Consider the following 12,542-nt stretch of genomic DNA (forward strand, 5'->3'; position numbering starts at 1 on the left):
TTTTTGACCTTAATACTGTCTTTTGGCTTGAATCTGTAGTCATTATGTTCCTGGATAGGACAAGGTCTAGCTGCTTTTTTCTCTCAGTCCAATAAGAAGATGCAGACTGACTGAGAAAGAAGGGAGTTTATTTCTGCAACTGGTTATGGAATAACTCACCAGACCAACTAAGTTACAAGTTTTTTTCAATACTTGTATTCATTCTAAACTCTGTGTCTATGTGTGGGAGGCGCACCTACAAGCGAGGATCTTTCATTCCGACTGTATCTAGGGTGGGGTCCAGGGTCTGGAAGGCTTTCTCTAGAGACTTGGAAAAATTTCTTAATCTTCAGTGGGCCCTGGCACAAGGTGTGTGTGAGAATGCCTTCATAATCTTACCAGGCTTTAGGGTCTGAGAAAACCCAGGTGAAAATCTTAATGGGTTTGTTTTCACATTTCAGCCCTTGTACGAAGGCCATAGTTTCTCCATTTCTTTACTATTTGACTTACACATTAATTAGAATTATAGTAATGTGTTAGTAGAAACTGTTCTGGTTGCTAATGGAAACCTGGCCTGCCACAATTACGGTTTTTCTCCCCAATGGACATTTTCTATCCTGTTTAACATCAGATATTTAATTTTAATCTCATATTTTTAGTATATTAGAAGCTTTAACCTGAAAGCCTCCATTTTGGGCCTTGTCATAAAATAAGTTAAATGACTCTAATTCTGAATACTTCTCTTTGTTTCTTCTTCAGGACACAGCCAGTGTGAAGTCCTCTAGTAGTCTTGAACCCAATCTTTTTTGTGATGAAGAGATTCCCATCAAATCTGAGGAGGTGGTGACTCACATGTGGACAGCACCTTCATTTTGTGCAGAGCATGCTTACTCTTCTGCTTCCAAGAGTTGTTCTCAAGGTATTACTCCTTTAAAAAACTGGGGGGAAGATAAGCAGAAAACCAGTGAGAAAAACATTATGTTAATCAAGAATGTGAGTCCCGTTTGAGTGGAGTACAATGGTTTGAAATGCTAATGGAACCTGAAAATGCTGTTTTCTTTAGGAAAAGCCAATCCCTATTTGCATTTTCTGTCATCACAACGTGAAAACTTAACAAAGAATTTTAGAGTCCTAATTAGAAGAACTTTAGGGGCCATCTAGTCCCATGCCTCAGTTCTAGAAAATCCCGGATAGGTAGTCCTTCACCCTCTATTTGGTCGTTATCAGGTGTTGTGGAACTGCTGCTTTTTACGCATATTTACTCTGTTTCTGGGTTACTTTAATTGTAGAAAGTCTTTCCTTTCCTTGGAGGGTGATTTTCTCTGTGATGTTCATTTTTCTCTCCCTCAGCAAAAACAAATCACATTACTTTAGGTCACAACTTTGGAAAATGGAGGGTGTTTATCTCTTTATAATAAAATTCAGGATTTTATGGAACTGTGTCTTATTTTCTGTTCATTAGAAAGATAACCAGTTATTTATATAAGGCAGCCAAATGCTTTATTAAATGCTTAATCTTTTGGTATACTCTAAAATGGAGAGATTCTGGTTCCTTGCTCCCCTTGCCACACGATAAAAACTCAATAGAAATTAACATTCAGGATAAAGAACTCCTTTTTTTGTTTGTTTTTTTTTTGAGATGGAGTTTCTCTCTTGTTGCCCAGATTGGAGTGCAGTGGCGCGATCTTGGCTCACTGCAACCTGCCCCTCCCAAGTCCAAGCGATTCTCTTACCCTTAGCCTCCAGAGTAGCTGGGATTACAGGCATGTGCCACTACGCTTGGCTAATTTTTTGTATTTTTAGTAGAGAGGGGGTTTCACTATGTTGATCAGGCTGGTTTCGAACTCCTGACCTCAGGTGATCCGCCCGCCTCTGCCTCTCAAAGTGTTGGGATTACAGGCGTGAGCCACCACGCCCGGCTGGAAGAACCGCTTTTTATTAATAACCCCAAACCATTTTTTTTTTTTTTGGAGTGGGCCTTGGAATTGTTTGCCTTTTTGGTCTGTATTTGTTTCTAGTTGTGTTTACATTTTCATACGGATGGAATTAATCCAGATATCTGAAGTTAGTATTGGGGGTCTGGGGGGCTATTGTAAATATTTACTTTGAAAACAAGTTTTTTCCATAGTTTTAATTTTTATTTGCTTTGTTTTATGGTATTTTTTGGGAAAGGTTCTAGCACCCCAAGGAAACAACCTCGGAAGAGCCCTTTGGTGCCCCGGAGTTTGGAACCTCCGGTGCTGGAGTTGTCACCTGGAGCTAAGGCACAACTGGAAGAACTTATGATGGTTGGAGACCTCCTAGAAGTATCTCTGGATGAGACTCAACACATATGGCGGATTTTGCAGGCCACACACCCACCATCTGAAGACAGATTCTTGCATATCATGGAGGTGTGGATTTAATACTTATTTAAGCAGTGGTTGTAAAACTAGAATGCCTGGGTTCCTTAGAGGTATCATAAATGTTGGCAGAGGGATGGCTGAGGGCAGTAATCTGGCTGGCCTACTTTCCCACTTCAGTCAAAGAAATTGGGCTTTATGGCTTGCCGGCTTGCCTGCCTGCCTGCCTGCCTTCCCGCCTTCCCCCCTTCCTTCCTCTTTCTCTCTCTCTCTCTCTCTCTCTCTTTCTCTTTCTCTCTTTTCTTCTTTTCTCCTTTCCTTTCCTTTTTTTTCTTTTCTTCTCTTTTCTCCTTTCCCTTTTCCTTTCCCCTTTCCCCCTTTTCTCCTTTTCTCCTTTCCTTTCCTTTTTCCTTTCCTTTCCTTTTTCTCCTTTCCTTTCCTTTTCTTTCTCCTTTCCTTTCCTTTCTTCCCTTTCCTTTTTCTCCTTTCGTTTCTCCTTTCCTTTTTCTCGTTTCCTTTCTCCTTTCCTTTCCTTTCTCCTTTCCTTTTTCTCCTTTCTCCTTTCCTTTCCTTTTCCTTTTCCTTTTCCTTTTCCTTTTCCCTTTCCCTTTCCCTTTCCCTTTCCTTTCCTTTCTCCTTTCCTTTCCTTTCCTTCTCTTCTCTTCTCTTTTCTCCTTTCCTTACCTTTCCTTTCTCCTTTCTCCTTTCTCCTTTCCTTTCCTTTCCTTTTCTTCTTGTAGGACACCAGAGATTTGACTTAGGGTTTTCTTTATGAAGCTTTTGGGTAGTATCTAAGTTGAAAAAAATGGCCATTTTTGCTAAAAAGAAGTGGGCAAGGGTGTGATTGATAACCATCTAGTTTAGAACAACCTCTTTAGCCCAGACTGTCATTATTGGAGGGCCCAGAGATAGGGGAGAATATATAGTAGCTATAAAAAAGAGGCACAGGGATGGTTAAATAGAAGTAGATTGAGTGGGAGAGAAGGTCCACATTCATATATCGCACTTACGTAGCAATTCCATGAGCTCATTTGATGAGACAGTGATACCATATCCATGAGCTCATTTGGTCCTTACCACCGTCTTGAAGAGGAATGGGTAGGGGAGTGAGAGGGCAAGTATTTTACCCATTCTGCATATGAAGAAAGTAAGTATGAGAGGTGGAAAATTAAGGTCACACATCCAGTAAAAAATAAAGAGACCTGGATTCGAATTCTGCCATTTGACTCGTATTCTTTTCATTAGTTTCCTTCTTTCCATGTAATGGAACGGTACCATGCCACCCGGAGTTGTCGCAGATGTATTTAGCATATACTGTAGTTTGGTTTTGTTTTGAAAGTCAGGTCTAGGTAACCTAATTTAGATAGTGTTTTCCAGTCTGCAAAGCATTTTCTTCACATTCATTGTCTTACCCAATCTTCTTTATTTTACAGATAAGGAAGCACAAAGTATTAAGAGGTTAAATATCTTATTTAAGATGTAATAGACTTAAGGCACTTATAATCCAGTGTTCTTTTGGATTCTGCTGATTCTTAGGTTCCTGTCAAAGATTTTCAAGTGTCAAATCTATAGAAAAATGAATTCTCAAGGGAATTGTTAGGTTTATGTTATATTTCTTCAGTATTTCTTTCTCTGATGCCCCCTCCCATTCTTTCTGTTACTAGATACACTTTTACCATTAAAATTTTAAATGTTTATTACATTGGCACATACTAGCTATAGTATTAAAAAGCCAAAAACAATAATGACGATTTTTTTTTGCTTTGTCACACGAACTGTTTTCTACCCGTTGGCAAAGTCACTATATATTCTGTGTAATGAGATCATGGACACGATTTTATGTTTTTCTGACTTTTTAAAAATAACTACCAATGCTTTTATTATTTGGGTTAAGAAAGAACTTTACTAGTAATGAATGAAGACCCCAGAAGTTATTACATAAGTTAGTACAGTTTGCTTTTTGTGTATGTTTTCGTCTCTAACAGAGACGCTACAGACTGTGTTAATACGCTGGCACTGAATTGTTGTGTGTGCCCTTTTTCTCCTAGTAAGCTAATACAAGATAAATATTTCATTTCAGACTTGTGATTTTCTACTGTTATCTTCATTGAATAGTACACTTGCCTTCTTAAAATGTCTTTTAAATATCTTTAGAATAACATAAATCCTTTTTGTGTTTTTTGAGATGGAGTCTTGCTCTGTGGCCTAGGCTGGAGTGCAGTGGATTGATCGCGGCTCACTGCAACCCCCGCTTCCTGGGATCAAGCCGTTCTCCTGCCTCAGCCTCCCAAGTAGCTGGGACTACAGGCATGCACCACCATGCCTGGCTAATTTTTGTATTTTTAGTAGAGTCGGGGTTTCACCGTGTTGGCCAGGCTGCTCTCGAACTCCTGACCTCAAGTAATCCACCCGCCTTGGCCTCCCAAAGTGCTGGGATTACAGGCATGAGCCACCGCGCCTGGCCCATAAATGTTTTTTTATTGTAGCATAATATACATAACATAAAATTTACCATTTAACTCTTTTTAGGTAGACAATTCAGTTACATTAGGTAGATTGACAGTGTTATGCAACTGTCACCACTATTCATTTCCTGAATTTTTTAGTTAGCCCCAACAGAAACTGTACTCACTAAACAAATCTTCATTTCTTCTTCCCTACAGCCTCTGGTAATCTCTGTTCAGCTTTCTGTCTCTTTGAATGTGTTTATTCTAGGTACCTCATATAAGAGAGTAATACTAAGTAGTTTTTTTAACTGTCTTGCTTTAAAATTGTTCCCAATTTTATATTTTTGAAGGATGACAGCATGGAAGAGAAACCACTAAAAGTGAAAGGAAAGGACTCTTCAGAGAAGAAACGGAAACGGAAGCTAGAAAAGGTAGAGCAACTTTTTGGAGAAGGAAAACAGAAGTCCAAGGAGTTAAAGAAAATGGACAAACCTAAAAAGAAGAAATTAAAATTAAGTGCAGACAAATCAAAGGAGCTGAATAAACTGGCCAAGAAACTAGCAAAAGAAGAAGAGAGAAAGAAAAAGAAGGAGAAGGCTGCTGCAGCCAAAGTTGAACTTGTGAAAGAGAGCACTGAAAAGAAAAGAGAGAAGAAAGTGCTGGACATTCCCTCAAAGTATGACTGGTCAGGAGCAGAGGAGTCTGACGATGAGAATGCTGTGTGCGCAGCACAGAACTGCCAAAGGCCCTGCAAGGACAAGGTGAGTTCCAACTGTTTATGGTCAAGCATGAGAGGTCAAGGAACAACAGTTGTGGAGACACACGTTTGATATCAATATATAGTATGTTTTTGATTCTAGGATTTGGACTTCCAACATAATATCTTTTGTACAATTTCTATAAACTGTTCTGAAAAGTGAGGCTGTTAATGTGCCTAGTAGAAGTGTTGTATTTTAGAAATCATATACTTAGTGAACATAATGAGACAGGAGCAGAGAGAGGTGACATTCCCTGGCAAATGGTGCATTTCATATGCAGTGGGCATAACAAGTTTCAGAATAATCTTGTGCCTTCCCTGTAAGGTGACTCAGAGAACGAAATACCTTGTCAAATAGTCCCAGTGGCCTGAAGAAAATCCTGGGCCAGTATTGTAAGAGCTGTGGCCAATTGCATTAAGATTGTATTCCAAAGACTTGAAACTTTTAGTCCATATCTTACTCACACTCAGACCTGTAAGCACTCTCCTAAATGGAATATAATTTTCTTCCAGTCTTTGGGAACAAATAATTCAAACCTATAAATGCATTATTTTAGGCTGCGCACGGTGGCTCATGTCTGTAACCCCAGCACTTTGGGAGGCCGAGGCGGGTGGATCACCTAAGGTCAGGAGTTTGAGACCAGCCTAGCCAACATGGTGAAAACCCATCTCTACTAAAAATACAAAAAATGAGCCGGGTGTGGTGACGTGCACCTGTAATCTCAGCTACGCGGGAGGCTGAGGCAGGGGAATCACTTGAACCCAGCAGGCAGAGGTTGGAGTGAGCCGAGATCGCTCCATTGTGCTCCAGCTTATGCAAAAAGAGTGAAACTCCATCTCAAACAAAACAAAACAAAACAAAACGTTATTTTAAAATTTCCAACCCTAAAATTTAAGTGTAGTAATTCTGTTTTGGCCGTTCTTTAGATACGAACTTTTGAGAGTAATAGACTTTATGAAAAATTCCAGTTGTTTAAATGATTGGAGGCCACTGTTACAGTTCTTATCAAGAATATTGATAAATCTGTAGTTTTAATTTTATTATACTCATTATACTATTTGATGTTTAGAATTCTCATAGTGCCTCAGTTTGAAAATATAAACAAATAAAACTGCATCTCTATTCCCTATAGGTTATGCCCTCACTTTTTCAATGAAATACTTAAACATTTTTAGAGCTTGAAGGGACCAAGAGTTTACCTTGTTCAGGCTGCTCATTTTACAGCTGGTGCAACCAGGACTCAGGGAAGGTAATTACGTGACCAAAGTTACAGAGCTGATCAGCAGCAAAACCAAAAGTAGATCCCTAGATCCCGGCTCTCAGACCAGGCTCTCTCCACTAACACCTCTGCCCCGTCGGTAACTGAGGTGTACGTACAAAAACACATTCCAAAACTAAATGACACATATTTAAATGAGATGTATTAGGGGCATTCTGTTCATTTTTTGGAAAATGAATGCTGCGTATAGTAAAATACATATCCTGTAGTCTAATCTTCCAAGGAAGACAGCTGTAAATATTTTAGTGTTTCCTTCCCAGTTTTTTTCTATGGCATTTGTTTTATGTCATTGTCAGACTGTTCACTGACTTGCATCTATTCATTGTATAAGCATTCTATGTTATAAACATTTTAAAGCATTTTAGTACATATATATGTACATATTATTTTTATCTTTAATTTTGCGTTTATTTCCATCTGAGTTTGTTTATTAAAGAGGCTGAGGAAGAGTTAACTTTCTCTTTGGGCACCAGAGTGCAGCGGCTCAGCACTGGCAGAGCCTTCTCCCTTTTCTTTCTCTCTTAATTTTATGGTAGTTTAAAGATGAGCAGCAAGGTAGGATGTTTCCATTTTAAACTTTCCTGTCATTCTTTCTATCATGTTTGTATCTATCATGAGCCTTTGTCTTATTTTTGTACTTTTTCTCCTTATCACTTAATCTTTCCCCTCCCTTCTGCTCAGCATTTAAATAGGATTCAGTTCATCTATTATTATTGTTGTCTTCTTTTTTTTTTTTTGTGACGGAGTCTCGCTCTGTCGCCCAGGCTGGAGTGCAGTGGCCGGATCTCAGCTCACTGCAAGCTCCGCCTCCTGGGTTCACGCCATTCTCCCGCCTCAGCCTCCCGAGTAGCTGGAACTACAGGCGCCCACCACCTCGCCCGGCGAGTTTTTTTGTATTTTTAGTAGAGACGGGGTTTCACCATGTTAGCTAGGATGGTCTCGATCTCCTGAGCTCGTGATCCGCCCGCCTCGGCCTCCCAAAGTGCTGGGATTACAGGCGTGAGCCACCGCGCCCGGCTTACTGTTGTCTTCTTATAGCAATATAAACACTTAGGCTGTTTTTTTTTTTCATTTGCTTTGAAATTGTCAAATTAACAGGTGCCCTGCCTTATTCAAAGGGTTATGATGATAAGACGAAACAATCTCTATGAAAGCACTTGTTAACCAAAAAATGCAACGTAAGTGCTAAGATGTGATCATTAGTTTTGAAAGAACTGTGAGATTTGCTCCTAATAGTATAGATGTTTTGTAAACAAAATCTTTAAACAAAATCTAGAGTTATCATCTACATTTTGATGGAGCAAAAGGAGATTTGGCTGAGTGCTCAGAGAAAGTGTCTATTTTGAACTGTTAAAATACATAAAGGTGAGCAATGTGTGCCCCACCCTATGTTGTTAGTTTATATAATGTGTTTCATTTTAAGCAAAAGTTATTACAGATTATAGATATTTTGCCTCTTACTGCTATTTTGCGGTTTTTATGGTTCTACATGTTTGTTCCTGACATTGATTTTACTAAATAACAGTTACAGTTCTATAAAAGTTTCTGTAAAGAATGTTAAAACTTTCTCAGTGTTTAGTATTTCTCTGAGAAAACTTAATATACAACACACATGTTTAGAACAAAATAAGAAAAGAATGCTTTTGCCAGGTGCAGTGGCCGATCCCTGTAGTCCCAGCTACTCAGAAGGTTGAGACAGGAGGATTGCCTGAGCCCAGGAGTTCAAGGCTATAGTTAATGTGCTATGGTTGCACCTGTGATTGCCCCACTGCACTCCAGCCTGGGCGAGACAGGGATACCCTGTCTCAAAAAGAAAAAGATTGGCAAGATGATGTTAAAAAAAAAAAAAAAAGAAAATCATGCGTTTTAGGGCAGTTTGTTCTTTTAAAATATCATTCTGCAAAAAATAACTTCTAGGGTTCACTTGTTTTTAGGTGAATTCTCTGACCAGTAATTACTATTATTTCTCTAACCAATAATGACTATGACTTTTCCCCCAAAATATGCAGATAGAATTTTTTTTTTTTTGGAGACAGGGTCCTACTGTGTTGCCCAGCCTGGAGTGCAGTGTGTGGTCATAGCTCACTGCAGCCTTGATCTCCTGGGCTCCGGCAGTCCTCCTACCTCAGCCTCCTCAATAGCTGGGACTACAGGCACACGCCACCACGCCCAGCTCTCTTTTTGAGAAATACTCTTTTAAAAATTGAAAGATTAAATGAGGCTAGTTTAAATGTGCCTAGCCTCAATTTCAAGGTGTTTTAGAAAAAGAAAGACAATACCAGAATAATATAAAAGGTTTTGAAAAAATAATTTTTCCTTTGATTATTAATGTCAAGCTGAAATTATTATTAACAAAGAACTAGTTTTAAAAAATTAATTTTAAAGTTCAGAATCTTTTTCTGTCAGAACTCTTTATTCAGTCTTATTGGTACCAAAGATAAAACAAGTTAACTGGAAAAAGACCAAATTCTTTCAGGCTGCTAATTTAAGTAGTATTTTTCTTCTGTATTAGAATAAACATTTAATAGTTTTACTTATGAAAATAGTCTTCTTTTTCTCTTCAATTTTTTTAACCCTCTTATTGTCGACCTTTTCCTTTACCCATTCCTACTTACATGAGAAGTTTTGTGTGGTAAATTAAGAGACTAAATTTGTGAATTCTGATTTTTACTATTTATTAGCCACCCTGATTTAAGATTTTCACGGGGGTGTTGCCTCAATCAAGGTATTTGCGTTTTCAATGGCTTTACTAGTTCATACCTCCTTTTGGCACAGATAATCAAAGATTAAGTTACCTAAATGTGTGTAATACACACACACACACGTGTGCACACGCATGCATGATGTTCAGCTAGAGTAACCAACTGTCCCAGTTTCCCTGGGACTTTCCCTGTTTCAGCACTGAAATTCCTACATACTGAGAAATCTGTCATTCCTCGGCAAATTGGGAGGGTTGGTCACTGAATATTGAGAGCACCAAGAAAATAATACACAAGGATTCTGAACGTGTGTTGTAGTTCACTAAATGAATTGTTTTCCTTTTTCAAATCCTGCTTTTACTAGGAAACTTGGGGTGCAAAAGATATTAAATGCCAAAATAACAAAAGCTCAGTTTAATTACTAAGCTAAGAATATCACTAAATTACCAGATTTTCTTCTTTCCCAGTGCAGTACTATTCTTTAAGAAATGAACAAAATATACTATGCCAAGTATTTTTTCTTAAGTATAAATATGAAACCATACAGCAAAACATGAATATTAAACTAATATTTCGTTTTAATGTATTTCTTTTTAAAACAGACATTTCCCCCAGATCTAAACATAGTAACCTATTTGTACTGTGATGTAGAATCTCTTATCATTTAGTATTTGAACAGTTCACAGCTGTGAAGTTTAATAATTCTTTTTGTGATTCACTAAATACATCTCCCTAGAAATAATGAAAAGGGAAATGACAGTTTATACAGTTTTCCAAATTCTGTGTTCTTGAGTTTTCAGGACACTACCTGGTCTGTTGCCCCTGTGTCAGAATCATCTGTGGCTTCGGTTGGCATCCCAAACTTTAGTTTGCTTTATGATGCTGTGGACCTTTCACACAAGAGTAGGACTCACATTTGATTGTTAGTAGATGAGCATGATAAAAAAGATATTGGTAAAGAGAAGGACTATTTTTACTTGTTCTATTATCAGGCTAAATTGTTACATAACCTGTAGTCTAGGTTAGAATTTGTGTACCAATATCTCAAGAAAGGTTATAGATCTTTTGAAATGGGAGATCTAGGCTTAGGAAGGGACCTTGAGTGAAAATCACAAAAGGGAAAGTCTTGTCTTATTTGCGAGAGAATTTTGGGAAATTGTAAGCCAGTGAGTATAGTGCAAACACTAGGTTTCAAAAGACCTGGGACACTTCTTTATAGCAAATACTGATACATTGATAATGTTCTTATCCAATGGATTAGCATGAATGGGGACTAGACTGGATTAAGAGGGTTGGAGGTAAGGGTAAAGGTATCTGTTGGTTCACGGGTACCATCATAAACAGCATAGTATCTCAAACCTGGGCAGCACAGAGAACCACAATTTATCCAGTTCCCTTTATGTGTCCCAAACAGCCAAAACACTTGAGTGCACCTACTCTAACAGCCAGCATTTTGTGAGTCTTGACTGCTTGCAGTACTTTAATTTTTACATTTTGCACAGATGCCATTATTTCCCTTTTTATTTTTTGGTCTCTGATTAGTTTGCTACAATAGGAACATTTTGGTGAGTTTTTTTATTGCACAGACTTCAGAAGCTAAACAAACAATTACAGAACAAAAACAAATCTGTTTAGGAAGGTATTGTTAAGTTGCTCTGAATTTACAGGAAGTGATGTCACAGAGGGCCAGCAGCAATCGGATTTAGAATATATGAGAATCACTTGAGAGCTGATTAAAAATGTAAGCTTCTGGCTTGTACTCCCCAGACATTCTGAGTTCATAGGGTGATAGGTCCCAGCTGCATGTTTAACAAAACACAATAGATGATTCTGATGCCAGTGGTCTACACACTTTGAAAAGCAGTGCTGCAGACAGTTATATCAAGGTGCAAAACGTTTTGTGTAGTGTAGGATAATGAGTAGAGCCACGAGACCATGACTGAAAAGTGCCTCCAGTATCCTAGGCAGTGAATTAGGTGTTTTGCCATACATTATTTCATTGGATCCTCTCGGTAATCTAGTAATTAATGTCATCTGCATTTTTCAGATGAGGAAATTGAGCCACCCAATGAGGTTAAGTGACTTGCTTGAAATTACACACTGAAACTCAGAACTTCTGAGTTGAGTAATCTTTATGTTAAACAGTATTGTTTCTTAAGATCTAGAACTTCAGAATAAGAACAATACAAGTAGAATATCATTTTGACAAATTATTTTTCCCACCCCTTATTACAAGCCTAAAACTACTAACATGACTACTGTGATTTGACAATTGTTTTATAGGACATGGAAACGAATTTTGAAAACCACTCACTTTCTGTGAATGAAACTCATTTACCTAGCCAAAACCTCCTTCATCTGTTCTTTCTTATAAGTTGTATAGAGTTACTTCTTTGATCCCTTTCTGTTCCTTCCTTTGATATCTGGTAAAGCTCACGGTTTTAAGTGGCTTCTTATGTTGCCAATGAAATGACAACCTTTGTATTGAGGTGAGGGAGAGTGGCTCTTTTCAACTTAAATGTTCTTGTCTGCCATGACATTAGCTGTAAAAACTACCACAATCAGCCTTCAAATACAAAAGCCAAAAGTCACTTTATTGTTAACTCTTAAGTCCAAGGCTTAAAGTCACCAAACTACAATCCCTTCCTAGCCTCCTGTAATCAGAGTATTGTCAGAAGGGTCAAAGTCTGACACCTGCCGCTGACCTGTCAGGTTTTCAGATTTGAATTTTAAGCCCCAGAGTGATCTATTGACCTGTGTCTTTGACTGTTATAATTGGTTAATTTGTAAGATTTGACATCTGATATTTGCTAACTTTTTATAGGGAGTTGTATTTGTAACGGAAGAAGAGAAGAATAAAAAATATTAGTTTTAAAAGTGGCCTATGTGACTGCTTTTCTAAAAAGGTATTTAATGCTCTTAGTACTTTGGCTTATCTCTTTGAAATAAAGCTAATACACAGGATTGCCTTCACATTGTTGTACTCTTCCTTTCTTGATTGATAATTGCATTGTCTTAGAGCCTAGAAATTGTTAATA

The 12,542-nt window shown here is 38.1% G+C and overlaps 1 protein-coding gene across 1 annotated transcript in view; it reads left to right on the forward strand.

Annotated features, from left to right (window-relative positions):
- Nucleotides 1-12,542, forward strand: part of LOC105463806 (lysine demethylase 5A) — a 101,012-nt gene that overhangs the window by 78,832 nt on the left and 9,638 nt on the right. The window contains exons 25-27 of the mRNA XM_011711127.3: nucleotides 739-898; nucleotides 2,152-2,372; nucleotides 5,119-5,529. Coding sequence (XP_011709429.1) covers nucleotides 739-898; nucleotides 2,152-2,372; nucleotides 5,119-5,529 — 792 coding nt within the window. The remainder of the gene's footprint in view (nucleotides 1-738; nucleotides 899-2,151; nucleotides 2,373-5,118; nucleotides 5,530-12,542) is intronic.

This window comes from Macaca nemestrina, chromosome 10, assembly GCF_043159975.1.
Source record: "Macaca nemestrina isolate mMacNem1 chromosome 10, mMacNem.hap1, whole genome shotgun sequence".
In the NCBI taxonomy this organism is placed as follows: Eukaryota; Metazoa; Chordata; class Mammalia; order Primates; family Cercopithecidae; genus Macaca; species Macaca nemestrina.